This window comes from Thunnus albacares, chromosome 18 (genome assembly GCF_914725855.1).
Source record: "Thunnus albacares chromosome 18, fThuAlb1.1, whole genome shotgun sequence".
Taxonomy (NCBI): Eukaryota; Metazoa; Chordata; class Actinopteri; order Scombriformes; family Scombridae; genus Thunnus; species Thunnus albacares.
This window is the reverse complement of record NC_058123.1, coordinates 11,841,807-11,869,590: the sequence shown is the minus strand read 5'-3', so window position 1 is coordinate 11,869,590 and position 27,784 is coordinate 11,841,807. Positions and strand designations below refer to the sequence as shown.

At 39.6% G+C, this 27,784-nt stretch overlaps 1 protein-coding gene across 1 annotated transcript in view; it reads right to left on the bottom strand.

Moving 5' to 3' along the window:
• LOC122969104 (potassium/sodium hyperpolarization-activated cyclic nucleotide-gated channel 1) overlaps positions 1 to 27,194 on the bottom strand; it is a 73,383-nt gene extending 46,189 nt beyond the window's left edge. The window contains exons 1-2 of the mRNA XM_044334697.1: positions 26,624 to 27,194; positions 18,330 to 18,753 (exon numbers count right to left, since the gene is read on the bottom strand). Coding sequence (XP_044190632.1) covers positions 18,330 to 18,753; positions 26,624 to 26,979 — 780 coding nt within the window. The 5' untranslated portion in view covers positions 26,980 to 27,194. The remainder of the gene's footprint in view (positions 1 to 18,329; positions 18,754 to 26,623) is intronic.
• Between the last annotated feature and the right edge of the window lie 590 nt (positions 27,195 to 27,784).

Genomic DNA, 27,784 nt, shown 5'->3' with positions numbered 1-27,784 from the left:
CAGTATGTGTCTGAAAGTCATAGAGGTGATGCAACTTGTGTTATACTTTTAAAGGCTTTACACTGCTACAATCTGTCAGTTTGACGTATGTTCTGTGGACTGACATTTTGAATCTGATGTGCAGAGAAAAGAGCATGCAGGAGAATTACTCATCATCAAGCTGTGGGCCTTGAACACGCAATTACAAAGTGTTCTTTATGCATCTTCAAATTGGACATGAGTGACCTCTGTTTGAGGTTAGTGAGGATTAGCGAGGGACTAATTTGAGGGGATTAAATCCACCACTGGCTATTACATTGAAGGATGACAAAACTGCTTCCAGGAAAATCTAGAATTCTCCTGCTTAACATCGTCTTGCAAATCTCCTTTTGGATCTCTCTTGGTTTTGCTTAATCACAAAATTACAGTTGAACTTTGGATTTGAAAAATCATATTATCATGTAATGGGAATTCACTGGGATTTAGGAAGTTTCATGTTTTTTTCTTCTGTCTCTCTTCTTATATCTACCAAAAGAGTTGTTGAATTCTCTCTAGTTATAAAAAACAACTTCTGAAGACAATATATGGCCTTAGATGAGGCTTAATATGGAATATTTTATGTTCACTAGAAACACATTCCCAGTGCTATTCTCTCCCCCAAGAAAAGCATCTCGCTGGAAGTAATTAGAGTTCACATGAATGCAACGCACTATGCGTAATCGTGTTGATATATGTATAGTTCTGAAATAAATAAACATAAATAGAGTTGGCATTATTTCAGAGCTTCAGGCAACATACTGTGTGCTCTAGGAAGCTAATCAGTCTGCAAATCTGTCTACAATGCAGACTAGAAAAGACTAGACTCCACAAGAAGAGGAGAGAGAAGAGAAGCAATGTTGTACTCCCGATGCCAACGCAGAGTGAAAACCGCAAAAACATTGATTCACTGCATAAAAAAAGCTCTGAATCTTCAGCTCAGAGGCAGTGCATTTAGTTAATGAGGCCCAAGAGCAATTTGTAGCCAGAGACTTAATTAAAAGGCAGGTGGTGATCGATGGGATCTTTACACGGGCAGAAAACAAGTAGCGATCCATTAATGTAACAGAGAACATTTTTAAAGAGGAAGTCATTATTTCTTCTGTGCATGCACTTCTCTGTCAAAAGACTAAAGAAAACAACTTCAGTTTCAGTTGTTCTTTCTTGATGATTTAATTAACATGCATAATTTGGCTTTTATTTTATTTATTTGGTTTGATTTTTGAAGTTGTTACAGTCTGATTTTTACATCATTTCAGCAATTAACCTTTAATGAAATAAAACCATTTGACAAGCATCTTAATAGTGAAGTTATCTTGAGTATTTCATGTAAAGACAATCAAATATTTCTATCACTGAGTCAAGTCTTGAACACAGTGTACCGCACTCCTGCCAGTAACGAGCCACAAATAATAGAATTATGTTTCCCTCCATTGACTTTCTTTTAAAGTCTGTCATTTCATTTCCATCTAACAAAACAAATAATGGACTTAACTGCTTTATATGTTATAGTCGCTATATTTCTCTTTATTTTTGTTGTGCAGTTACTTTGATATGAATCATGCGACACATGTAATCCATAAATGTCTGAACATATCCTTGTGACCTACAGCAGATGCATATTTTTGATCATTAAATAAAGCTGCTAATGTTTAGCACTGCAAATATCACAAATGAAGGGCTTTGAGTGTAGGATAATAATAGATATGTGACGTTGTAGATGAGATGATGCTTCTCTTTACTGGATTAGCTACCAAACATTAATCAATGCGTTCATTTAATTGGCTAAGTCATCCTTTGGCGATTTGTATCAATCACAAGTTAAAATAAAGACATTTTCTATCCAAGAAGCTCCGTCCTATGGGGAACGCAGCCGTTCATCTGCTCTGTTTTCCATCATTTCTGTGTCCGTCAGCAGTATTCTCTTGTTCTTCCACTAAGCACATCACACTGCACCGCGAGCCTAGCTCCCTTGCCCGCTGTCTCACCCGCTCTGCGTCTATTTTGGTCGTGTGAGCGTGATAACCTCAACACTTCTGTTCTGCCTTAATCTGTGCTCTACCATTCAGAGCTGCATTGGCAGAAGCAGCATCCTCCCGGGCAGAAGCCCACACACGCCCAGGGGTCACATTTATGATGTTTTCTGCATGTACTTAATTTGTGGATTGTGTGGAGATACTGTGTTGGTAATGGCTTTAGGACTGAAACATTTACTTGTTATATAAGAATCTGGTTTCTGTTTTCTATCAGTACTTCAATACATCATGACATACACAGTGTGCTAAGCAGGAGAACTCAGGGGCCATTTAAAGTTCCTCTCCAGACATGTTTTAAGATGTACTGCATATAAAAGACTCTACTTTGAATAATAATTTGTGTCTCGTTAAAATCCTTAAAATGACATCTACTCCTTCTCCCTCATTAAAAATTGCAGAATCTATGATTATGTAAATATATTTCCTCTCAAAAGTTTAACTGTTGGACACAAGGTGTCTCCTACTTCACAGTAAAGTCCATTCTCAGTAGGTGTGCACTGCAGGCTTCAAGTTTCCACATCACACTTGTGTAAGTTGAATATTGGATCAGAATTGGCTTTCAAACTATTTGTGATGTCAAAAATCCTGCTCATAGGCCACCCCTTAAAATTGGATTTTCAATGAGCACAGAGAAACTTTCAACTTTCAGCAGATGAATGTGAAAACAGCCTTCTGGTGTCGAACTCTGTAAATACATCATTCTGCACAGTGAAGCTCAAACATCCAACTGAAGGAACAAGAAGAAAGAGATATTTTTGAGTGGAGGGGGACTTTAAAAACCATAAATGTGGACATTATTCTGAGTAGGGATTAATGTATGCAGTTAATGTATTCCATTAATTTATGCATATTCTTTTAGAAATTTCTTTCAAGGCTTGTTAAAGTCTGCCTTATGCTGTGAAAGGCTCAGTGCATCAGGGGAACAAGTGAACATATTTATGGATGAGGAGGAGGTTGAATGTTCTATTGATTTGTACCTGTAACCTGAGCAGTGGTAACAAAATAGCAACATCAGCTCAGCACTAAGAAAACATGTATACATGACGGACATCTCCAAATTCAAGCAGGACTCATACCTGTGCACTGATAACTCATTAGCATAACGTCAAAGTTGCTGAGAATACAGATGAGTATGGTATGAGTGGACAAACTATTTAAAAACAAGCCAGCAGGCTGAAGAACAACTGCATTCCCACATGACCCATTTTCCCTCCAATTGTCTGGTTATGCAAGTCTGTTTCAGCACGACAGTTTGAAAAATCATTCCAGGAATTAAATCAGTGCCCTCAGTCTATGATGGAGGAAAGAAGGAAAGAGCCAAAGAGCTGAGAGATGAAAGGGAGGTAACGGACAGACCAAACGCATGCATGCAACATCTACCCGAGGCACTGCTGCCCACCATCCTAACACAGAAACAAGTCAAATCCATGAAATACAAGGAAACACCACCACCAAATATTTACTTATACGTATAAAGTAAGATTGCAATTATGATTTTCAATTAACACTATTTGTCTGCAGTTGGCATAGATATATTTTTATATTATTTCTTATGTAGCAAAACCTCTAGCCTCTATGGACTGAATGTCTTACAGCATGTTTTATGTGAGTTGTAAGTTAACATTACCAATTACCTCTTATTTTAGCCCATGTGTGAGTACATGGAAAAAAGTAATATTTAAAAAGAATAGTTCTACATTTCAGAAATATCTTATTTACTCTTATTCGCTTTCTTGCTGAGTTAAATAAGAAGATTGATCCCACTCTCATGTCTGTGCCTTAAGTTTAGAGCTAGAGCTAACATAGTATAGAGACTGGAGGGGGAAACAGCTAGCATGGCACACTATAAAGTAAAAAAAAAAAACTCCTGTCAGCATGTCTAGCTCAACTTGGTCGCAAATAAATATTTTCAGCACCTAACTCGTAAAAAAAACACAGCTTTTCATTTTTACACTTGTTTGTGTACCTGTTAAACATGCTAGCTAGTTCCCCCTGCTTCTAGTCTTTATGCTAAGCTAAGCTAAACTAAGCTTTTTTTTATGTTAAATGTTATTTTCCTGAAAAAAAGAAACCTAAATTATCTGACAACTTTACATTTTATTTTGAACAATCAAAAACATATATTTTTTTGTAGCACATATAGACGTTTATCATGTTCTGTCCCACTCACTATTACCTAACCCAATATAAGAGCATATACAATTCACCACGCGTCTGAATTCAACATTGATTTGTCTGTATGTGTGTCAATCAATCAAAGTGTCGTTGTCAAGGCTGTTGCTAGCCTATGACGCTTGCGGCTCTTTCTGACAGAATGTGTCAGTATGCTAACGGTTAGCTGTCATGCCAAAGAGAGAGTCGGTCTTTTCTAAAGAGCTCCAGGGGGGTTACTCCTTCCTTCACAAAGTACCTGGCAAGAAAAATGCTGCGTTCTGCACACACTGCAAGAGTACATTATTGGTCACGCACAGTGGAAATGCCAATATAAAAGATCATATTAAGATGGCAAAACATAAGCGGTGGTTTCCCTGATAGCTAAGAGCTCCAAAAAAGAAACTCTAAACAAGAAGAAAGACTGCAAAGTACCCCGCAATCTTCTTAAAGATAACTTTCTTTAAACGCTCTTACTCAGTTTTTGCTATTAACAAGGTGCAATTGTGATTTAACATTTTAATCTTTGTAAAGTCGCGACCAGCTCATGGCATAGCGATGTGAAGATGTAAATTAAAGTTACTTCTATGTTATAACCTATGAAGTTATTTATAAGCCACAAAGAGATTTGTACCTTGTTTTGTTAAAAAAAAAAAAAAAAAAAAAAAAAAAAAGCTGGCAGAGAATGTGTCAGAGTCGGCCATTTAGCTGGCAGCGTGCACTTGTGCACACTGACAAATGCCTTGGTGGATTTTAGGGGACAGAACATAATTTTTTCGTCTGCTGAGGCGCTGTCCATGGTGTTGAAAGGTGCACTCAGTAGGTGTGCTGAGCACTGAAATAACTGTCCCCCATCCTGATGAAAATGTCTACAGTGTATACATGTACACGTGCATGAACGTGTTGTACACTTAAGGGTCCCAGTATGGAGGGTTGAACATATGGTCATTCTAATCTTGTGGCCGTTTAATATTCGAACCTTAACCATGCTTATTTTACAAACACAGTGAGTATACTCCATGAATGCAGGCAAGCATGCCGAAAGATAAAAATACAAAAGGAAAAAAGAAATAGACAGAGAGAAGAAGAGACAGAAAGAGTAAGAAATGTTATTTTTGCAAATGTCACGGGGAAGTGAAAGATAGGAAGGGCGAGTGTTTTAGTCTGAGTTGTGGCTGTGCTAAGAAGGCAGTCAGGGAAGATTAGTGCCCATGTGAGAGCAGGAGGGATTTGACTGGATTGCACAGGGTGACCTGCTGTGCTCATGTAAACATCAGTAAGATGGACCCTTCCTACCACAGTTTACAGCGAGGACACACCCCTCCCGATATGCCGGGAGATAGCCTCGCTGTATGATTTTAAACTGGTGAATCATCCATACTCAAAGCTGCCATTGATCCTTTCTGTGCACTGTGGCCTCTGAAGCTCAAACAGAATATATAATGGCTCTCCCAAACATCAAAACACAAAGTGCTTTATAACCAGCATGATAGTAAATACACAGCTCTATGGGGTCAGTATGATATTATAATCAGTAACCTAGAGTGCAGCAATGGCATATTATCTAGTCTCACATGTGTAGCATCATGACTACACCTGATATGCTACATAATCTAATCTGTACTGCACTCACACATGGACATCTACGATAATAATTTTCTATAGTGTAATAATAGTTCATTGCTATAATGACGCTCCTATAAGACGGTATAAATTGTTGTGTTTAGATTCATATAAACAGTTCAATAGATGAGCACAGCTGTCGTCGTGACAGATTGATGTAGGGTGTTTCAGCGAATCCATCCACCAGCACATTAACTCTTGGGAAGTGAAAGTAGAAGAACCCTAAATGCTTCACTAGTTACTAATTAATTAATTTGCACAAGGCATCATTACAGGATGTCTGCCCCCCCCTCAATGTGATAACTATGGGATCATTATAAGAGCCCCATGGAGAATCAGTCATGGAGAGTTTTAGTGCAGTTTAGACCTTAAGAGCTTTTCCTACCAGGATCATGAATGCATCTGTTCCCCTTCAGTGAGACCCTCCCCACAAACCCCCAACATAACCCCCTACACTCAACCAGGCAACCACCAACAACACATCAGTGAACAAAAATAACTGAGATTAGCCTAATCTCCACACTTATCACTTTAGCTCCCTCCCAAGACTATATCTGTCATCCGTCTGCTTACTGTACTGTGCACACCACGCAGCAGGAAACTTGTGTTCACAGGGGGATATCCCATATGAACATGGGATCAAAGTTGCTTTCTTACTTAAAACTCTACAGGGACTTAATACAAATTAAGAAAATATATATATATCATTGCTGCATATCAAAATATGGGTTTAAAAACAAAATTATGCTAAAAAAAAATAAGCAGCAGCTGTTGGAAAAATAGCAGATGTTGATTTTGTTTGACTGCTTTGGGGCTGCTGAAACACTTATACCCCAGGCTCAGTAACGGAAGATAGCAGTGGTTTGAGGACACTGCATGTATTGTTTACTACTCTGAATGGTAGCAGAGATCTGATTTGTATAGCATAAAACCTGATTCCATTTGTCTTTCAAGGAGAAATATTTATGATTAAAACACTATTTTAAAAAAAAATATTGCATAAGACTTAGCGTCCTGTCTAGACAAACTATTCCTTCTCTTTTTCTCTGTCCCTTCCGCTCGGTGTCACTGCCTTCCTGTCTCGCTATCTGTTTCTCTCTTTGCTGTGCAGACATGTCCGTTTGTATCATACATCAAATAAAAGGCCGAGGTGAGAGACAGACTGACAGTGACAGTAAGAGACGAAAAGAGAGAGAGACGGAGAGAGATAAATAGAGGTACTCCCAGTGGAAGACTATACAACATTTTAAATGTCATACATCAATTTACAGTGACAGTATGATACTATATGATGTATGATCAAGTGATCAAGTTGGCTGAAAAAGCCAACGGTTGTTGATGTTGGCAGACTGACAGGAATCTAAGCTTGATGAATATGATGGGTTGTTTTTTTTTACCAGTAACATGTTTTTTTTGTATTTTGTGGTACAGTATGCAAATTCATTGTTTTAAATCTTGAAACATATGGTACGCGGCATAGGAGAAATTGACTATCTAGACTATTTTCTCACTTTAAAGCCTTGTAGGCTCTCTCTCTCTCCCCCCCTGTTCTATCTATTTATGAGGATATCAAGAGGACACACTTTTGTTGTTTGAGTGTGTGTGTGTGTGGTACATCCAATGTTTGATAGCTTACATCAAGAGTAAAACTCATGGATCACGTCCAATCCACACTTTTATTATTCATCCAATATGTTTTTTTTAAATATATGCATATGTGTGTTTCTGATTAATGTGTGGATTTGAGTTGCAGGAGTTTCTGTTGACATACTCTTTTTAAAAGCCCTGTATTTATAGCGATGTATGCATAATCAGTCTCTGATTCAACAAAACACAAAAATAAAGTGCAGCTGTGGAACTATAATCAGAGTATATAAAGCTTTACTTTTCTCACTACTTTAACACCATGGCTCTGACAATTAACTTTGTACTCCAAACCATATGGTCAAGCAATTAACACTCTCTACTGCAGTTAACAAGACCAACTGACGGCAGAAGGAGCACTGAGTGACTTGGCAAGGGACAAATGGGTTAAATCTACAGGGGACGAGGAGAAAAACTCTTTCTTTCAGGCGGTGGAGTCTGGGATTTTCCACCCCGTGGGCCAACAGTGAGCTTCCCTCAGTGAGCTGAGCAAGAACATGATTCAAGGCACATTATGTTCATCGTCAGAGAGCCGTGTCTTAAAACAGAGACGACAAGAAAACAGACAGCATGAGAGGGAAAAAAGCATTGTCCTTCGTTTTTGTCTGCTAGACAAAATTGGACTAGAGGAGTCCATTAGGCTATTGTGTGTGTGTTAGACTTTACTTGCTTGGTTGTGCGTGTGTGTGTGTGTGTGTGCGAAAGGGTGAAAAAAGAAAAACGCACAGAGAGGGTTGAGAGTAAGAGACATAATGTGTGTTTTAGGGAAGATAATTGCTAACTGCTGCACCGAAGAAAGAAGTGCAACAACCAAATAGTGTTAAATACGTTAATATAGTTATTCAAACACAAACTAAAGCTCTAATAAATTGAGTCTACAACTTCGGTAACAGTAATGACAACCAAAACTATATTGATAACAGCAAATATGAATGTTAACAGTCTAGGTAATAAAATATGGTTTATATTTCCTAAATTTGTAGTAGGTTTTTATAACACGTTTGTACAGTACATTTAACATAAATGCTGCTGAATACTGCTATGCCAGTGCGGGTTCCTCTTAGTTAGACAGAGATCCCCTTCCTCATAAGATGTCAAATGTGTGACAGGCAGATTGTCACACATTAAGACACGTGACAGAGCTCTTTAGCCCCCCGCAGGCTGCAACTCCCACACACGAGATAACAAAGGTCTGCTTCGCCTCCAGTATAATACAGGGCAAGGGGTTCCCAAATCTGTTTATGCCAATGACCGCCAAAATTCTATAATACCTTGTTGACTCCTGTCTACATACTACACAAAGCAAAACGCAATTTAATTTGGCTGTGAAATCAAGGCGCTCGCAAGCTATAGCATCTTGTTAGAAAGTCAAACCTGAATAAAAAGATGCAAACACGGTTGCTGTTAACATGAAAATGCAAACATTTTTTTTTAGCTTTCTCCATAAAAAGGCTGCTGTTGTAAGACCTGCTCAACCAAATGGGATAAAGCATGTAAAAACACCACTAGAGAGCTTGAACACTGATGAAAAATGCAGGAGTGAAGAAGAGGCAGCAGTGAATTCACTGTTCCGTAGCCAAGTGCTTAGTAGCACTGGACACATGCTTTAGTGACAAACGCAATGTGTTTCTCCATGTATGGATATCGGTCAGTAGCAGTTGTACAGCACAAAACATGACCCTGTTCACTGATATCAAATCAAAATGAAGATTTCTTTGTATTACAGTATGTTCATATTCAGAGCCAGTTTCAGATACATGAAATCCAAAGGTCAAATATGTATTGAGCCTTTTATTCAGCATTTCATTTCTTAAATCAGCAAATTATGCTATCATTGTAGCCACATTGAGTGTACTAGAGCTTACAATGTGCAGTGTTGGAATTATTCTAAGACCAGCAAAGGACCAGATAGATAATTGTTAATACAGTGATGAGCCTTAAAACAGTAAGACCGCATTTCAACTTCACCTCCAGAAAATATCAGGCACCTACTGTAATACTCATGAAATCACAATAACGACCTGTATTTATACATAGATTTGTAAGATGTACAGAGGCCATTAACTTCAGAAGAAAAGCATAAGAGTCACCCCAAATGGTGGAGTACAATCACATTAGAGGAAGGTGACCGAGACGGAGCAACTTCTCAAGCAGAAGCTCAGATATGAGGATGTAGATGATGTCTCCCCTGACTCCCAGGTAATTGTATCCAAATGCAAACTACAGGAGGAATGTCTTATCAAAAGAGTGTAATCAGCACGGCACTCTGCACATCAATTTTAATACAGCCACATGCCTTGTGTGGAGAAATTATTCTTGATTCATTAACCTTCATGCAATTTTCAATCAATCAGACTTGTTTACGTATAAAAAAGAAAGCTAAACTTCACTCATGACACACAATCCTATTTCAAGGACTTCTGCCCCATTTGATAAATAACATGTCTCCAGGCACAGAATTCATTTGAAACAAGTGCAAACATCTTAGTTGTCCCTCAGTGTCCTCAACATAGCTTTGTGTGTAAAATCAGACCTCTGTTTGCTTTGCAAAACAATGTCCCCTCAAAAAAAAAGTTCTTCTTGTTGGGATATTAAATATAAACAACCAACTGTGCAGCAGCCTTGCTATGTGTACTTCATGCAGCAGCGATACAGAATCCAGGCTAATTCACAACTTTTCCAAAGTTAAATTGCGTGTTGGGCTCTACAACTTTCCTAGAAGCCTTAATCTCTTAGTGACTTTGTTAGTGAGCAGAGTTACTGTAGATCTCCACCAGCTGTGTGTGATTTCTTTTCAAGAGATTTCAAAGTCAACTCTGATGATTATCTGATTCATTTTGAGTGTTTCATTTAAACGTTTTTTATCAGATTTGATCTGATGGCTTAAAACACTCATTTTGGGACATCATTCCCATTATTTGAACTATTATATTGAAGTATTGGCCTGTGAAAAGTCAGTAGTATATTTTAGGAATGAAAAAGATAATTTGTGCTATCAAACTGTCATATGCTACCTCTAGGCTACAGAGTATGAAATATCCAGACGCACACACACACACACACACACATAGACATAGACATGACACAGTACCACAATAATCCTCGGCCTCACACACGGACATCACATCACATCACATCACATCACATCACATCACATCACATCACATCAAATCATGTCACATCACATCACATCACATCACATCACACGAAAAAGTTGTATACAGTCATCAGCCAATGGCTCCGCTCCAACGCAGCTTTCTCACAGAGGAGAGTCCCGTTCTACAACTAAATGCCATTTGAGAGAACATGCTAATGAGGCCAAGCTCCTTTTAATTATCCTCCTATAAATGTCATTCGCTGTTCACTGTGATGAATGCGTTGTATATTTCCGTATAAATCCAACTTGTCTTTGTCACTGTAATAAATCGCATGTAGGTGCAGCTAAAATAGAGAAGCATGTCTTGAAATGTAAATAAATTTAAAAAAATACCAGATCCCATTGAAAAACCTTTGTCGTTACTTCATTTAGAATCGTTTCACAAGTTGTAATTACAGATAGAAGTAGGTTCAACACAACTGGAAATCAATCAGAGGAAAATAATACAGGAATCACTGTTGCTGCTGTGTGACACACACACACACAAAGATGAAAATACCTCCCTTTGTTTCTTTTCTTTTTCTCTCTTTCTTGTTGTTTCTCTTGCCCTCACTTTCAACCCCACACATGATTCAGCACTTCATGATTCAGGACACCATCTGTGTGTGTGTGTGTGTGTGTGTGTGTGTGTGTGCGCTTATGCACCTGCGTCCTTGCATGAGACCGAGGCGGTGGCCTCAAGGCACTGAGGACATGGCATAGCCTATTCTGAGACAGGTGAATCAAGTCCACAGGACTCAATAAACCAAAGCCGACTAATCTCTTTTGGCACAAAACTATCTGTTGCTGAGGTGGCAAATTACACAATGGCACAGTGGACCCCGTTTTTCGCCTCACAATGCCAGCGAGGAGTGCTGTCATTTATCAATCAAAAATGCAAAACGTGCACTGGTTTCAGATTCTCAAATGTGAAGATTTGCTGTTTTATATCATTGTGAAATACTGATTTGGACCTTGAGTTTTGAAAGCAACTTGAAGATGTCACCTTGGGCTCTGGTAAATTAAAACAGGCATTTTTCACTATTTTCTGACATAACTAACTGAAAAAATCATCTACACATGAATACTGAGCATGATTATTAGTTGCATCCCTATTTTCAATCTTTTCTGTTTTACACCTTGACTTGAAATTTCTGTTCATTTAGTGCACTCTACATTATTAGAAATGATGTAATCTGCAGATATATAACGGCTACTGTCATCAAAAACCATATGAAGAAACTGAGCCTTTGAAGTTCTTTCCTGGCTTTAATCCAGGAAACTAAAAGTGTGCACAGACAAACATTCACACCTCATCCACCTTCATTCTGTTTACATACTACGTCTAAAGATGGAGGAGTATAAAGAGCTCTGTTGTCAGACTGTCACACAATAGCACGGATTATTTCAGAGGAGACTAAATTTTGCCAGAGTAATGTAGTTAAAGGCTCCTCTTCTGCTCCCATTCAGTGAACTAGATACCCAGGTCAGTTGGCTCACATTTTCCCCCCTTTCAGATCAATTTACCAACCGAGCAGTGAATCAACCGTGCACCTTTGCTCAGGACGAGGGATCCCTAAAGACACTCTAATTAAACAGATCACTTGCATCATGCTCTGCCGTCAGCTGTAGCAGAATAACGCCTTGTAAAAAATAGCCAGCTCAAAAGACAAAATATATTTTCTCCACCAGTATCTTTGTATTTGTCATTACCAGTCATTAGTGGTGAATTAAAAGATCACATTGAGCTGACTCAATCTGTCACATTAGTGCTCACAGAAACAGGTTCTGCATTGACATGACAGCTCTATGATTCTGACACCGACAAAGTGAAAGTGGAGTTTCACTGCCATAGCTGCCATTTTCTACAGGTAGCAGCTTAGTGCCTCACAGACATTAAGCTCATTTTCCTATAAAAAATGAATGTAATTCTTGTTGCATGACTGAGATGATAAAAATAAATCAACATCACTGATTCAGAGAAGGCCCAACCTCCCCCCCCTCATCAAGAATGCATACTGTTCATATGATGGGCAGAAGACCCTTTAAGGGCATCTTCATGCCACAAACTCTGGTGATGACACGATGGCAGGAGATGATGACACAGTTTCATCACCATGAGCAGATTTTCAGAACCATAAAAAAGAAATTGGAAAAGAGAGAAGCAAAGACAGAAAACTAATAACTAATAACAATACATGATTAAAATAATAATCTACAATAAGTAAATTACGGTGAATTATCAGCAGGTGAAAATCGTGATATTACCCCCTGTGCCACTACTGTATTGTGTTTATCTTGACTATAGTAGGTGGAAGTCATAATTCACCACGTGTGAAAATGTGTTGAAAAAGTATCAAAATACAGGTGAATCTGCAACATGACCATGTATGAAACACCACAATATCAGTTTAAATAAAGAGGAAAACAAAAATGCTTATGTATTTACTGCATCATGAAGCACATATGTTGATAATTATGGTTGACTCATAGTGTGTTACGAAGCAGAGTCTGTGGTGTTTTAACACACACTCAAACACACTACACACAAATGATGTGTGTAGTGTGTGAGATTCAAATGTAAAGGATAAAAAGGGGACAAATCTCCGTCAGTATCATAAAAGAACACACCATGAGTTTACAGGCAGATTATCGACAGGAAAATTGTACCACACTCTAGTTCTCGTTCTGCAGTTTGCTAAATTAGCTTCCAAAATGTTATATTAACGTATTTACCACAATTTTCAATGCAGCGTCTCAGAGAGAAACAATAATTAGGTCCCAACAGATGTCTTATGAGGCAATCATTGATGACTTTTCTGCAGAGAAAATACAATAAATGGTAAAGTAACTCATTTAAAAATGTGTGTGTTTTTGCCTGTTAAATCTGTAATGCATATCCAAGGTATTTCACCTTTTACACACCACAGAACAGTAACAGAAAAAGAACAATTTTTCTATATCCTCAGTATAACCACAGACATGCCAAAAGCCTGAAGCTTCCTGTTTTTAGAGTATATGGGTTGTTCTCAATTATTTATACCTTTAACTGAGCATAAACATAGACTAGATTGTTCTGCAAAATATGCTTTATTTGCAGTGAAAAGTAATGTAAATGAAATAATACAGTTTATCAGTAAACAGAATGTGATGATGCTGTAAAGATTACTTTTACTGATTTGTTACCGATAAGTTTTGGCCCATAGCTGGGTAACAGTCAAATTGTGCCTGGGGGCTCAGAAAGGGTAGAGCCACCCCCGGGAGCTGGTATGCTGCCACAAGCCCAACCTGAACCCTTGTGCTTTAGCTGAGATCTGGCGGGAGGCCTGGTGGCTGTGATGAGCCAGATGTGGCACTGGGAGCTGTGGGGATTCTCTACAGCAGTTTAAAAATGTTATCCCTTTAGTCTGCTTTCTTTTGCACTTTTTATTAAATACAATGAACAAAAAGCAGCACTGGATGGGGTGGGATCTAAAACAATTCCTACATAAATGATAAAGATCTTGCCAACATTGGTGCATATCCAAAGGTAACAACAGAAGGCGGGGGAAAAAAAGACAGCCAGCCTGTCGTGACTGTAAGGTCATTGGGATAATTAGCTCGGTATCTGAGAGGGCATGAAATAATAAGAGAAACATAAGGGAAGCAGGGTTAGAAATGAATAGGAGCAGGGGGCAAAACCGCCCTTGAAAGATCTAAAAATGCCTGTGAAATTAAAAATGAAAGGGCAAAAAAATGCCCCCGATAACTGTTCTCATTATTTCATTGAATTGTTAAATACTCAGCCATTAAATATGATTCCCCCGTGGGCCACTATAGGTGAGTGTTAGGAACCTATGACTATGAGATTTTTTCCAGTGTTCTTTGGGAATTGAGCAGAAATTGTTCACATCAGGTGGCGGTATTAATTGATTTTTTTTGTATTTTTTGCTACTTGGAAGCAGCAGAATGCGGTAAACGTAACACTGACATATTATAATCTTTTAGGTTGATAAGGTGAGCATTCTAGCAAACAGATGGCTATATATAGATGCACATCCAGCAGACACAGAGCAACATTACCATTATTGTGAGGTTGTATTTCTGGCTGCCTGATGAATGTAAGTCCAAAATTCACTCTCCTTTTAGCTCTTAAGCTACTAAATGCTCAATTATGTTCACCAGCTAGTCACTAACTTTGTCTGTCTGCCATTTGGTACTGTGCAGGTAGCACACAGTGGGTTTATGAGAGTTTTTTTTTGCTGCTACCAGCAAAGGGGTTGATGTAACCGGTGAGACAAAGTCCTGAGTTACTTCCAGATGTGTAAATGTACAGAACACCAGCCTCCATTTGGTCGGCGCTTGTTTGTTTTGTTCAGTGCGGTGTATGAGCAGTTTACTGCTCTGCATGACCTTGACACTGTATGACAATTTCTTGACAATTTCCCACAGCACTGCATATTGCAATAATTATGTGCAAGCAAACAAATAAATGAACAAATGAGTGAACAAACACACAGAAAAATGCGTACAAATACAAATAGTAGCACATAGCTAGAACTGCTCTATGTGAAAAGTGCCCTGAGATAACTTATGTTATGATTTGGTGCTATATCTATATATCTATATCTATATCTATATCTATATATATATATATATATATATATATAGTAGCACAAACACCAAGTAAGCTAGGGTCAGAACCTGTACAACATGTATGTAATTCTCAACTACGCAACCACATCTAAAATTCGATTTTACTTGTAAATTACAGTAGAAGTAATGCTTACCCTCCAACTATAGCATGAAATATATATTTTCTATTCATTATTTTTCCGACTAATTGGCACAGCCAGATGGAGTCATCTACTACTCCTTTCTAATGAGTGACAATCAACTGAGTGAGTTGCTTAAATAAGATGCATCAGTTCCTTTGTGAATACTAATACTGTAGCCATTCAGCTGTTTTACTCAGACCATAATACTCAGCAGCCACTTCCCAGCATAACTGCTGGTAAAAGGTTCATGTACTGGCACAAGTACATCTAACAAAGGAAACCAGAGTATTTATGGAGACAATTGAGACATAAACTAATAGGTAATCATCTCAACATATTATATAGCCTACATATATATTACTATTTAAAATCTTGTGAACACGAGTTTGATTTTTTTTTGTAAAATTGAGTTGTGGAAGTGTGAGGTGAAGATATCAAATGTTTTTTGGATGATTACCTTGCATTTTGCAGACTACAGACAGTAGTCAATTGTCTTTTTAGTGCACATTAAGGTCTATGAAAAACATCCATGAATCGCTCTGAAAGAGAGCGTTAACAAAAACAATCTGACTTAGCCCAGTTCTCAATGTCCAGCCTACACTGATGAAATAACATCTCACTTTCCTTTGCAGATGGAGGGAAGAAATGGTGACAAAGTGAGGAGGGGGGCAGGAAGCACACAACAGATGAAGGAATGACGGACATAAGGGCTGGAAGATGACTTATTGTTGAAACTGACTGACTAACTCCATCCTGGGCTTATGTATTGATGGTTCACTGCTTGAAACCCATTATGATGGCAGAAGACTGCATTCGTCCCTCCATTAAAGCGCTAATCCTGCATCCTACACCTAACATGTTATGACAGCTTGGAATTTTTCCACCAAGTGCCTTTTTTCTTCAGTTCCTGTGGATGCGTTTGATTTGCTGTTATTTTATTACTCAGTGTGTCTATTTAATGTGGTACACCAAAAGAACTATATTAAATTTCTATCTGTATTTTTTAGCTTACTAAAGTTAGACCTAGCGAAGGAATGAGTGCTACAGGAGGATGACATACTGTGAGTGAGAAAAAGCATGCAACGGGGAGAGAGGGAGAGAACCACAGAGGAAGAAAGAGGCAGAGTTTGATAAACAGAAAGACGAATGGAGACAAAGAGGAATGACTGAACATGAGAAAGACAAACTGAGAGTGCAGGGCTGTAAGCTCTGCTGTTGTATCCAAGCATTATGACACAACCCTATATACTGCACTGCCTGCCTGTATGTTCGCTGCAGATTTTCATTAACCTTGCGGCACCGTCTGTTTGTGTTTCTAACCTGCTCCATACCATCTCATCCTCCCACTGCATACAGTATGGGCCTACAAACTAGACAGCAATATGCTGTAATTTACTGCCCGAAATTCATAATCAACTTCCCACATAGTGTGCATGTCGAGATAATAACGCAGAGTAACTGCAATGTAAATGGTGCTCACTTTCAGACTATGGTTTGTGATGTGTATCCTACAATAATGTAAATCCAAAACCATACTTGGCAAAGCTTGAATAAAGCTTTGCTGAAGCATGAATAATGTTTTTGTTTTTCAAATGCCACATTTTGCATTAAGGAGCAATGTAAAACAGTTAAAAATAAGCACTGACAGAAAAATATAAGCTACCATAAACACTATAAAAGTCTGCTGTCTCATTGGTGCTTGAGTATAAACATGATCTTTTTCTGCTCCATACATGTTCACTGATCCATAGCATGGGGGCTGGGAATTGAAAACACTGCACAATTGTACTATTTATTTAAGTTCTGGCAGGATACTTCTCAGAACTATACCTATTAGTGTGTTTATAAAAGCTTACATTTCCAGATGCATTATATTTAGGTTGCTAAATGCACCTTTATACGGCAAGCATCTATTTTTACACTTTCAGTGTTATCGACATATCATTGAGCCATGCTGTATGTGCACTCTAAAGAATGTAAGCTTAGGTTGAGCCCCAACAACAACACAACCACTTCTGCCGGTATAACAAACAACATGGATAACAGCAGCCAGATAACAACAAGGGCAGGAGACGGTAGGGCAAGGACGTTCAGGATGAGGTAAGAGGGAGAGGCAAGCACATTAAAAATGGGGTTGCGGCCACCTATTTACATTTTATCCAAGCTACTATTCAAATCAAACATGATGTCAGTGCTTGGCCATGAAGTCTAAAAGGTATCCATCGGCTGAAATGGCTCAGTCATGATATGGAGGAGGACAATCTTTCGATCTGTCAGTGTAATGAAATCATTACCAGGAGAAGGAGAAGACTAGAGCCTGGTTAAATAGTCTGAGTCAGGGAGTGCAGTGACTCAATGGAGGGTAATAATGTATCACCCTCCGATATGTCCTGTGGGGTATAACCTTGTGAATGTTCGCACAAGCTCAACCAGAGGCGTCTGGAACATCCACACCAGCAAAACATTCAGAAAGCAGTTCATTTAGGCTCTAATCTACATTACCTTTACTCTGTTATACTCTTTTGATAAAATAGTTAACTACATTATATTATGCCCTGAATCCATGTATAATATAACTATTATATTTGGTACTGAGGCTTTTTCTCTCAGAAAAATGGAAGCAATTACTTTTGATTTCTGATTTTGAATTAATTTCACCCATCAATGAGCTGAGACAGACATTACCACTTGTTACCCCAGATAAGCCTTCTGACCAGTGGTGATTGACAGCACCTATTAGATTTATATGTGCACAATTATATCTCTGCATTAACCTTTCAAGGTTGTTGCCGTGCTGCTGGGGAAAAGCACCCAGCCAGATCAAGAACGACCACGCAGCGCAGAAATATAAACAAAATATACACCATATCTCTGTCTGACTCATTGTCTTGCTCTGCTTTAATATCAATCTTTTTTATATTTTTTATTTTCCTGTTCACTGATATACATAGACAAATATATACACACCTCCTCCCACTGATGTATGTATCTGATGAGTCGGGACAGTCTTAAGAGACGTAGGAGACTGAGGATCTTGGTGAAGCGGACGATTCGCAGGGCACGGGCTGTTTTATATACCTCCGAGTCAAAGCCTTTCTCCACTATTAAAAAGATATAATCCACTGGAATGGAGGAGAGAAAGTCCACGACAAACCAGCTCTTCAGGTAATTCATCTTGATGACCTTGGGGTCGAGGATGATCTCAGAGCTCTCCTCGTTGACAATCCCCGTCCTGAAGTTCATGACCAGGTCCACCAGGAAGATGGTGTCCGAGGCCACATTGAAGACCAGCCAGGTGGTGGTAGTCTGCTCTGAGAAGAAGGTTATTCCCACAGGAATGATGATTAGATTCCCCATCATCATGATGAGCATTATCAAGTCCCAGTAGAACCTGGAGACGAACAAACACAAATAAGTACATACAGTAATGCAAGGCAGAAATCATATTAAGTTATAAACAGTTGAATATGTGAGTAGCTCGCAAAAGAAAAATAGTCAATGAAGGGAAAAGAATGTATAAGGAATTATCTGTATGGCATTAAACATGTCAAACCCTACTTCTTAAGCAAAACAGCTTAAAAGAAATTATCAGCACAAAAACACAACCATGGACCATTTCCAGAGAATGTGAATATCTTTTGTGTGAGGCTTGAATGAGGCTAGAAAGCATTCCAGTTAAATAAAATAAAGAATGAGGCTGTACTTAAACATAGCTGTGCTTTGAGCTAAATGCTAACATCATCATGTTCAAAACGACAATGCTAAAATGATGTATACTGTGTCATTTTAATTATGTTCACCATCTTAGTTTAGTGTGTTAGTATGTTAACATTAGCTAACTAGCACCAAACACAAAATACAGTAGACGCTAATGGGAATGTCATAAGTATTGCAGAAATTTGGCCATGAACCAAAATATTGGACACCTTAAAATGTTAACCTGATGATAGCCCTATATGAAAACTCAGGTGTTCACCAATGTTATTACAATTCATCCTGACGGGGACATGAATGTCTGAACCAAATTCTGTAACAATGCATCCAATAGTTGTTGAGACATTTCACTCAAAACCACAACTGTCAACCTCATGGTGGCACTAAGGTAAAGTTAAGGGATCTCTAAAGTGGGTTGGATTCATCCTCTGGGGACCATGTATGTCCAATCCATCCAACATTTGCTGAGATATTTCAGTCTGGACCAAGGAGGTGGAACGACTGACCAACATCCCTAGAGCCCTCCCGCTAGTGTGGCTAAAAAAAATGTTTTGGCTCTTATTTCCTTCTTTGGGAGTTCTGCAATCAGCATATTACATGTTGCCAATGTATCTAGCATAGCAATAATCAGTAGAAGAGTCTTCAAGACTCTGGTCTGTGGATGTACACAGGATGTTATGTCCTCACAAACTATCTTGCTAAGAGGAGCTAACAGCAGGTGCAGCTCTGACAGCTACATTATGCTTGAGTTGTTACCAAATCTCTTTTAGTCTTTTGGCAGTCAGGGCCTGGAGTTAACTATGATTCAAGGACATAATGAAACATGGTGCAATCACTTACTGGATGCATGTGGGCCCCTGTAGTATGAGACCCTCTCATTCTGCCTGGCTGTGTTAATGCCCCTGCCCTCTGTCCTGTGATGAGCAGAGCCACAAGTGATTCATCAGCACCCTGCTCTTTTCACGAAGTGTCCTGGGCCCCGATAAAGGCCGAGCAACCATGAATGAAAATAGATGCTTTCAGGAATCCTATCTCGTGCTAAAAACTCTCCACTGACGCCATCCTTGCTGTCTGACTGCCTGCCTCTGCTCTGCCTTGCTGTCCATCCATTGCTGTTGTTGAAGATGAAAATGGACTGGCTGGCTGGTTGGCAGGCTGCCTGTCTTTGCTGGCAGACTGGCCACCCAGTAATGGATCTGTTTGAATAAATTAAGCCAGGGCCTTGGCTTTATAAATATCCACAGATCATGTGTCTGATAATTGTCTTCACTTCAACTAAACAGCGGTCATCTAGGTGGTTCATAATATCCACCACAGGTATTTTTACACCAGCAGGCATTGAACTGAGGCCTATGGAGTGACTTACTGTAACACCTTGAGCGGGACATCAAAGAAGAGAAGATGATGCATTCTGGTTCATTTGATGCTATTTTTCTCAAGTATTAATGGTAGCAACATGTAACAATAACAATGATCATGAGGACCCTATGGTCGGTTATTTCTTTGTTATAAATATCAAAATGTTTGAATAAGAGATTGCAGTGAAGACATCTGCCATGATTCATCATTTCAATTGCTTCATAACAAGATTTATTGAAAAGAACTATTCATATCTGAGGGAAACAAGAACAATGATAAAGATGAAACCATGATTATAAAGATATTTTTAGAAATCCTTTCAATTTGTAGAAAACATAAATTACTTTAGATGACTTAATTAGTCTGTAGATAAGAAGGATAGCTGCATAGGAACAAAAAGAAAAAGGAACACTTTGAGAAAAAAACTCAAAAAGATTAAGTTCATAATCTAAAATAAATTAATTTATAGAATGCTGTCAAGTACCATTTTCATCATAACAATTTTGGATGTGTTATTTCTCCATTTTGTATTTTGTGACAATGTAATACCTAACTACATTGACAATACAGTATAAAATTCAATTAATTTGAAACCACACAGCTTATACTTTCTGGCTTACCACAAGTAAACATCCTGATTCCACTCAACAGTTCATTGTCAGCATCTGTTAATACGCAATTGCTATGTTCCAAGGATTAGAAATGTTGGACGTGTTCCATTCTGATATTGACATATCCAAAAATGAGAGCCAACATCTCTTAGATATGCCTATTTCTCTCATGACTTGAGTAGGTGGCATTTATACTGTATATGACCTCTAGGACACCCACTTATTCATGAATAAAACATTTTGTTTCTTTCTCTGAACTAGAACTATAAAACAGGAGACCACAACACATGCTGTATGAGAGGGTAGTTGTTCACAAACTTAAAGAAGGGCCCTGACAAATGAAGAGCAGTCCAAATGTCTAAATGTAAGTACATTCCTGATTTCAAGCCAAATCTAAGGCAAGTAACCCCTTTTTTAAAAAAACAGTCACAAAGCGTGCCATTGCAGTCAGCCCCAACAACTGCTCTAACACTGCATCCATCATTGTATTAAGCTCTTGCTTCAGTGCACCAACTCTGAGAAGGCACGCAACCCCAGCTAAACCAGTAGCAGAGTGCAGTTCACCCAGCTGTAAATTCAGCTCCAACTCCAGCAGTGCAATCAGTGCCCAGTTTAACTCCTGCTTCATTTTTAACTACTCCAGCAGTGCACCTTCTTGACTTTCACATCACCTGGTTCTTTTAACAGTACTTTCAGCTCCAGACCAGTAGTGGACCTTGCCCCAGCCATGCATTCACATCCAGAGAAGCTAGTCATTTCTTATCCTGAGTCCTGCTTCAATTTGTCAACCAGCTCTGGAACACACCAACAAACTGCTGTCCTGATTAAAGAGGGAGTTGCCATTACCGGATCACCGTTCTCAAACGCAGAATTGATTCCTCTGCCAATGTATGCACCCTTTATGACATGACACAACATTTCAAACAACAAAATCAAACAGGTGACACACACCTCACTAACAAGAATCAGTGTATACAGTAGCCCCCTTGGACTACTTTCTGTAGAATCCAAAAAAAGACAAACCGTGGCACACTGGCAATCATAGACATCACTGCTGTGGTACATTAGAGAACCTCCTGCTCTTTAGTGCAACCAGCTCCAGTGGAGGCAGAAGAATTACCATTTTAACAATCCTGCTCTGTATCAAGCCAGCTCAACTTGTAGGTTTCCTCCCTACAACAAGTGCTCTATCATAATCAATGCCAGACCACTCCTGCCAAGCAACAGAGGGAACCCCACAGTCTTACTCAGCATAGCCCGACCCTATCCAATCTGCAGTCTAACAGTTAAACTGTGCTACACTACTACTCATCTTGCTTTAGTCTGTCATTAAATATTCAAGAAGTACTTTTAGGGATGTAACATTATTAAATTTGGGCCTGTAAACACCCAGTCACTGAAGAAAGAATGTTTTATAATATGGAACATCTGAATCTTAAAACTGAGGAATGTCATTTTTATATTGTTTTATTATGTGTTATATTTATAGTAGGAATAAAATCAGAAAAGAGAAAAGAAATTTCCTAAAAAAGCAGAACCAGCTAATTTTCGGCAAGACACATTATAGGTACCGATGTCAACTTTAAATGGCGTGAAAAATTGTGCGCAAGAACAGCAATGTCACATTTTAACTATGATCATATAATACACCCATGTGTCTTGGCCAAACAGACACCCTCTTTAAAACAGGCTATGAAAGAGTAGTCTTTTAGACTATGACAAAGGCCTCTCCTTAGAATAACCAGATGTGTATGAGGCCATGCACGAGGCCTCTCTAAAAATCTATGAATAATGAATATTACTAACCTGCCATTAATCTTTAAGCAGCCACTGTGTACAAAGAATATGTTGGATATTGAGTTTCAAACACTCCCACAAAGCAATATAAAGCCTGTGTGAATAGTGGTGTCATTCATGGACTCTACCTACGTAAGATGTTTCATTAAAAGACCATACAGTGTTTTTTGTTTTCTCTTTTTGGTCATACAAGGTTCTGCCACAGTATAAAAAAGAACAAATGAAGAATGGGGCAGTAAATATGTAGTATAATAATGTAACAGTGAAAGATAGCTGGTGATACACTCCTATAGCAAAAACCAAACAAATAAAAATAATTGAGTTGTTAAGTTAAGCCCTACAGTTGAGAGCAGATTAACTTTTAAGCCAAAATACAAGATGACCTGCCAAGCAAAGAGTACCCTTGCCTATGCACCAGCATGATAGGTAGCTTAAAGTGCTGGGATATTACCTCACAGTACCACTTTCAAGCCAGAAGGCAAAATCTCTCTGGCATGGAAGGGTTGTGTCTTTACACTGGTTAGAGGACAAGGACTTCCTCTGAAAAACTGCCCTTTGGAAAATGTCATGACGAAGGACCCTCAGGGGGCCTTCACCAGCCTGAGTTAGTGAAATATTTTCTAATACAGCAGAAATTAAAGGACACACCACCATTGGACTGTCAGACTCAGCACTTAAGTGGTTTCAGTCCTACCTTTCTGGTAGGACTAAGTTTGTCTCACTGGGAGGATGCAGGTCTAGATTGCTCCCTGTCACCCGTGGTGTTCCACAAGGATTGGTTCTCAGCCCCATCCTGTTTACCCTCTACATGCTCCCCCTTGGACATGTCATCATTGCTATGCTGCCCCAAACCCTGTCTTAAGGAGATAAAGGCCTAGATAAGCACAAATTTCCCCCACTTAAACACCAGCAACACTGAAACTCTCCTCTCTGCCACTCCACACCAGATTCAGTCATCCCCCATACCTTATGTCACCTTTGACAGCCAGGACATCCCCCTTTCCTCCTCAGTCACTAATCTGGGTATTAGGTTTGACCCTTAGCTGACTTCTGAAGACCATATAAGACAAAACCTCTGTTTACCATTTCAAATACATCTCTAATCTCCGCCTCTCTCTAACCCTGTCAGATGCAAAGAAACTTGTGTATGCCTTTATTTCCTCAAGACTGGACTACTGCAATGCACTCTTAACAGGGATCTCTGGCAGGAGCATCCAGAAGCTCCAGTACATTCAGAACAGCGGTGCCAGGATCATGACGAGAGTGCGAAAACACATATAACATATAACACTAATTCTGTTTTCATTGCACTGGCTCCCTGTCACCTTCAGGATTGACTACAAAGTCCTGCTACTCACATACAAATCCATTAACAGACATGCGCCTCCCTACCTACAGGAACTGATCATCCCACAAACCTCCCTCCGCTCCCTCAGATCTGCCAACAGCTTGCTCTTCCAGGCCCTCAGTACTAAGCACCACACCATGGGGTATCGAGCCAGCTGCTCTGCTGGACCACACTTGTGGAACAGCCTTCCTAACCATCTGAGTGCAGTAAAGACCCTAGACTCTTTTTTTTTTTTTTTTTTTTTTTTTTAAAAGGCCTAAAAACCTTTCTATTCAGGAAGGCTTTTTCATCTTAACTCTTGTTGCTATTTTCTTTATGTTGTGTGTTCTATGTTAATACTGTAACACTTTGAGTTTCACTATTAATGAAAAGTGCGGTACAAATTAAATGCATTATCATAATTATTAGTATTATTTGTTATTTATGATCCATCATCGCCCATTACAACACTTTTCTCCAACACTTTTCCAGGTCTGTTCTCCTTTGATTGTCCCAAATGTTCCTCCTTTGACAAAACAGTGTAGCAAATGCAGCCCATACACTTAAGACAACTAATTAATTAATACAAAAATTAATAACCATAAAGAAGGTATGCATATTACTGAATTATTCAGGTCCTACCCTTTGGCCATCTTTTAGACGGGTCAATCTCCTTACATAATTGTTTTCAGAGAATGCTAAGCTCATTGACTGTTGTGTTGTGCTACTAATCCTTGCCCACCGTTATTGTACATCTGTGTGCGTGCATGTGTGTGCACAGCATGTGCATATGCCTTTGTTTTCGTGTGGGTGAGGGCAGGATATCCTAGTTAGCATTATTCTCATGTAATTATATGGCAAGCGCATAGAAATTGTACAGGGCAAGAAAAAGTAAAGGCCCAATGGATATTTATGTGGTTTAGAGCCATCATGCTCACTGTGTTGTATCTCATTGTTACACTAAAATATATCAATACAATCTATCTGTCAAAACAAGCATGGTACAACAGTCGTAAAGGCCAGTGGAAGTGCAACTGCAACTTTCAGTGAACCAGTTTTTTAGCTTAGAATTTAGCTTACATAACAAGCTCCAGCTCTGTATCAGAAGCAGCAGCAGAAAGCTGAAGGAACCAGAGTGCTGCATATCCAGGCCTGCTCTGAGTTCAGGACCATGGACAGCTCTGTGTTCAAGGCAGAGGGAACAACGTGCCCTGGCACTTTACATGTGGCTACAACGGAAAACGGGGATGACTGTCACCATCAAGCTGTGCCAGGGGACACTGGTGCACAGACTGGGCCAGATGAGATGCTTAATTGGTTAGGTGGTGAACTGTAAACACGCAGCTTGTGGAGAACCAGTCCTGCTTGTACCTGATCTCATTTGTTTCCCATTTGAACACACTGTGTTCAAATGTTCAACAAATTAGAGCAGGCAGGTTTATTGTCTACACTCTAACTGACTGGACTCATTTGCTAACACTGCTTATCATGAATGTGTGATGATATAGTCGAGTCCTTGCGTCTTTCACCAGGCAGTTTCACTTACTGTCTCACTCTTCGGGACAATAGGACAATGCACTTTTGGCTTGTTTAGGTGAGAGAATAGCGTGCCAAAGCAAAAATTAACAGCCTGCAGGCCAATCATGTCACTGTGGCATTTAGAAAATGCCAAGAAAGGAAGTGTGGCATGATCCTTCCGCAGCTCTTTTGAAAGAAACACATTCCATCACATTTCCTCAGCAGGGCAGCTTCAAAAATATATCACTCACACATTAGTCCTGTCACATGTTTGCAACTGTAGCCTATGATTAGATTCCATAATCAATTTTCTCTCAAAATTCAAAAAACACGGCCATCTTCCCCTTAATCGTTTCCCTGCACGATTTTACCGCATTCTGTGCTTCTTTTTTTTTTTTTTTTTGCACACAGGCCCGTCGTCTTACCGCCGCCTATGAAATGTTTACAACCGTGATGGTGCATTGGCACTGTCACGTTGTGTGCAGGTACTGTCGCCCCTACACAAGCGGAATATGTCGCAATGAGGACCTGGCACTGTGCTGTTAGTGTGCAACAGCCAGAATGTGCGCGCTTGTGTGTGTTTTCAAATCATGACATTCACCATCATTTTTCCAAGGACATTTCACTGATACACCTTTGTAGCCTTAATGCGTCCCTCTCTATTAGGCTATAATAAAAATGCCGCAATGAAACACACACACACACACACACACACTCGCAAAGCACATTTCGACAGTGAAGCTCTCAGCCAGCGGAAGCCTGATTGCCTAAATACAGAGGTAGATTAGCGCTTTGGGGCAGGCTGTGCGTGTGCTGATGACAGAGCGTTATGTGTGAAAGTGTACAGCTTGCAGACCCTGGGGTGACGGGAGGGGTGGATAAAAAAAGGGGGGGAGGGAGGAGGAGGGTGAGCAGGTGTCTTTTCCAGCCCTTACCTAAAATCGCTATATGGATGAATGATCCAGTATCCGGCCGTTTGAACCCTCTCTTGCTCTTTCTCCACGGCTTTCTGACTGCCGAACATACGCAAGGAGAACTTATTGACTCCGGGCTGCATCATGGCCCCAAATTGCCTCTGCATAAAACCAGATTGCCTGGCCGCCCCCTCCAGATCGTCAAACCCGACCATGGCCTCTTCCCGCTCCCCCTTGAAGCCCACTGAGTTGCCATGGTCCTTCATGTTCTGGCTCCCCGTGTTATTTTTCTGTATCGAGTCTTGCCTCTGAAAAACATTATTCCCATCCGCCTTCTCCTCCTTGTTGCTGGAGAACGAATTAGATTTGTCTTCCATGGTGTTCTTAGTTTTCCCGTTTTTCTCTGTGACAAAGCGTTCCGTCTCCTGCTCGGGAGGACTGCGCGCAAAACTCGAGAGGACCCGCCGTGGGCTCTCCTGTTTCTTTTGATGTCCTTCAAACTGTTCAGCTCCTCTGCCTTCAACGCGAGTGCTGCAAACTGAGACAGAGTACCAGAGAGCCCGGTGGATCAGGTTTCTTGGGTTACCGCCATCTACCGACGGCCCCGGCTTCTACCGTCCAAAAGCCTCTGCCTCGTCTCACTTCGCACGGCACTGCGGTTTAACTGGCACATGCTCCTGCACCTTATTTACATAATGTGGCTCATGATAGCCCCCTCCTTTCTCCTCATATGTCACCAGTTTCATACATGGCAGGAGGAAGCCAACATTATAGAAGCAGATCGGTTTTAATTGTATAGGAAGTTAATGGAGACGTGTTTTTTATTCCTTTTTTATGCAGTTGATACACCATGTGTGCTTCCTGTTGCTCGGCTGGCAGCAGGTTTGTTTCCTACTGAGGAGTGATAATAGAAAACAACACGGTGAAACATATTGTTATGTCGGTGTGATCATGGTTTGTGCCACTGGTCATGTGAGAAAACTAGTTGAACATCTTGTGGATATCACACCTTTAAAGGTGTTGCAGATATGATCCAACATTTAGAGTTTGAATGTTGCCTGCAAGCTACTTGTTTGAGGCAACTTGCAAGTAGATAATATGCTTCAAATAAAATCACCTGCATGGTGCGTTTTAAATCAGATTTAATTGGGCAATATCAGCTAGAATGCTTTGTGATACTGT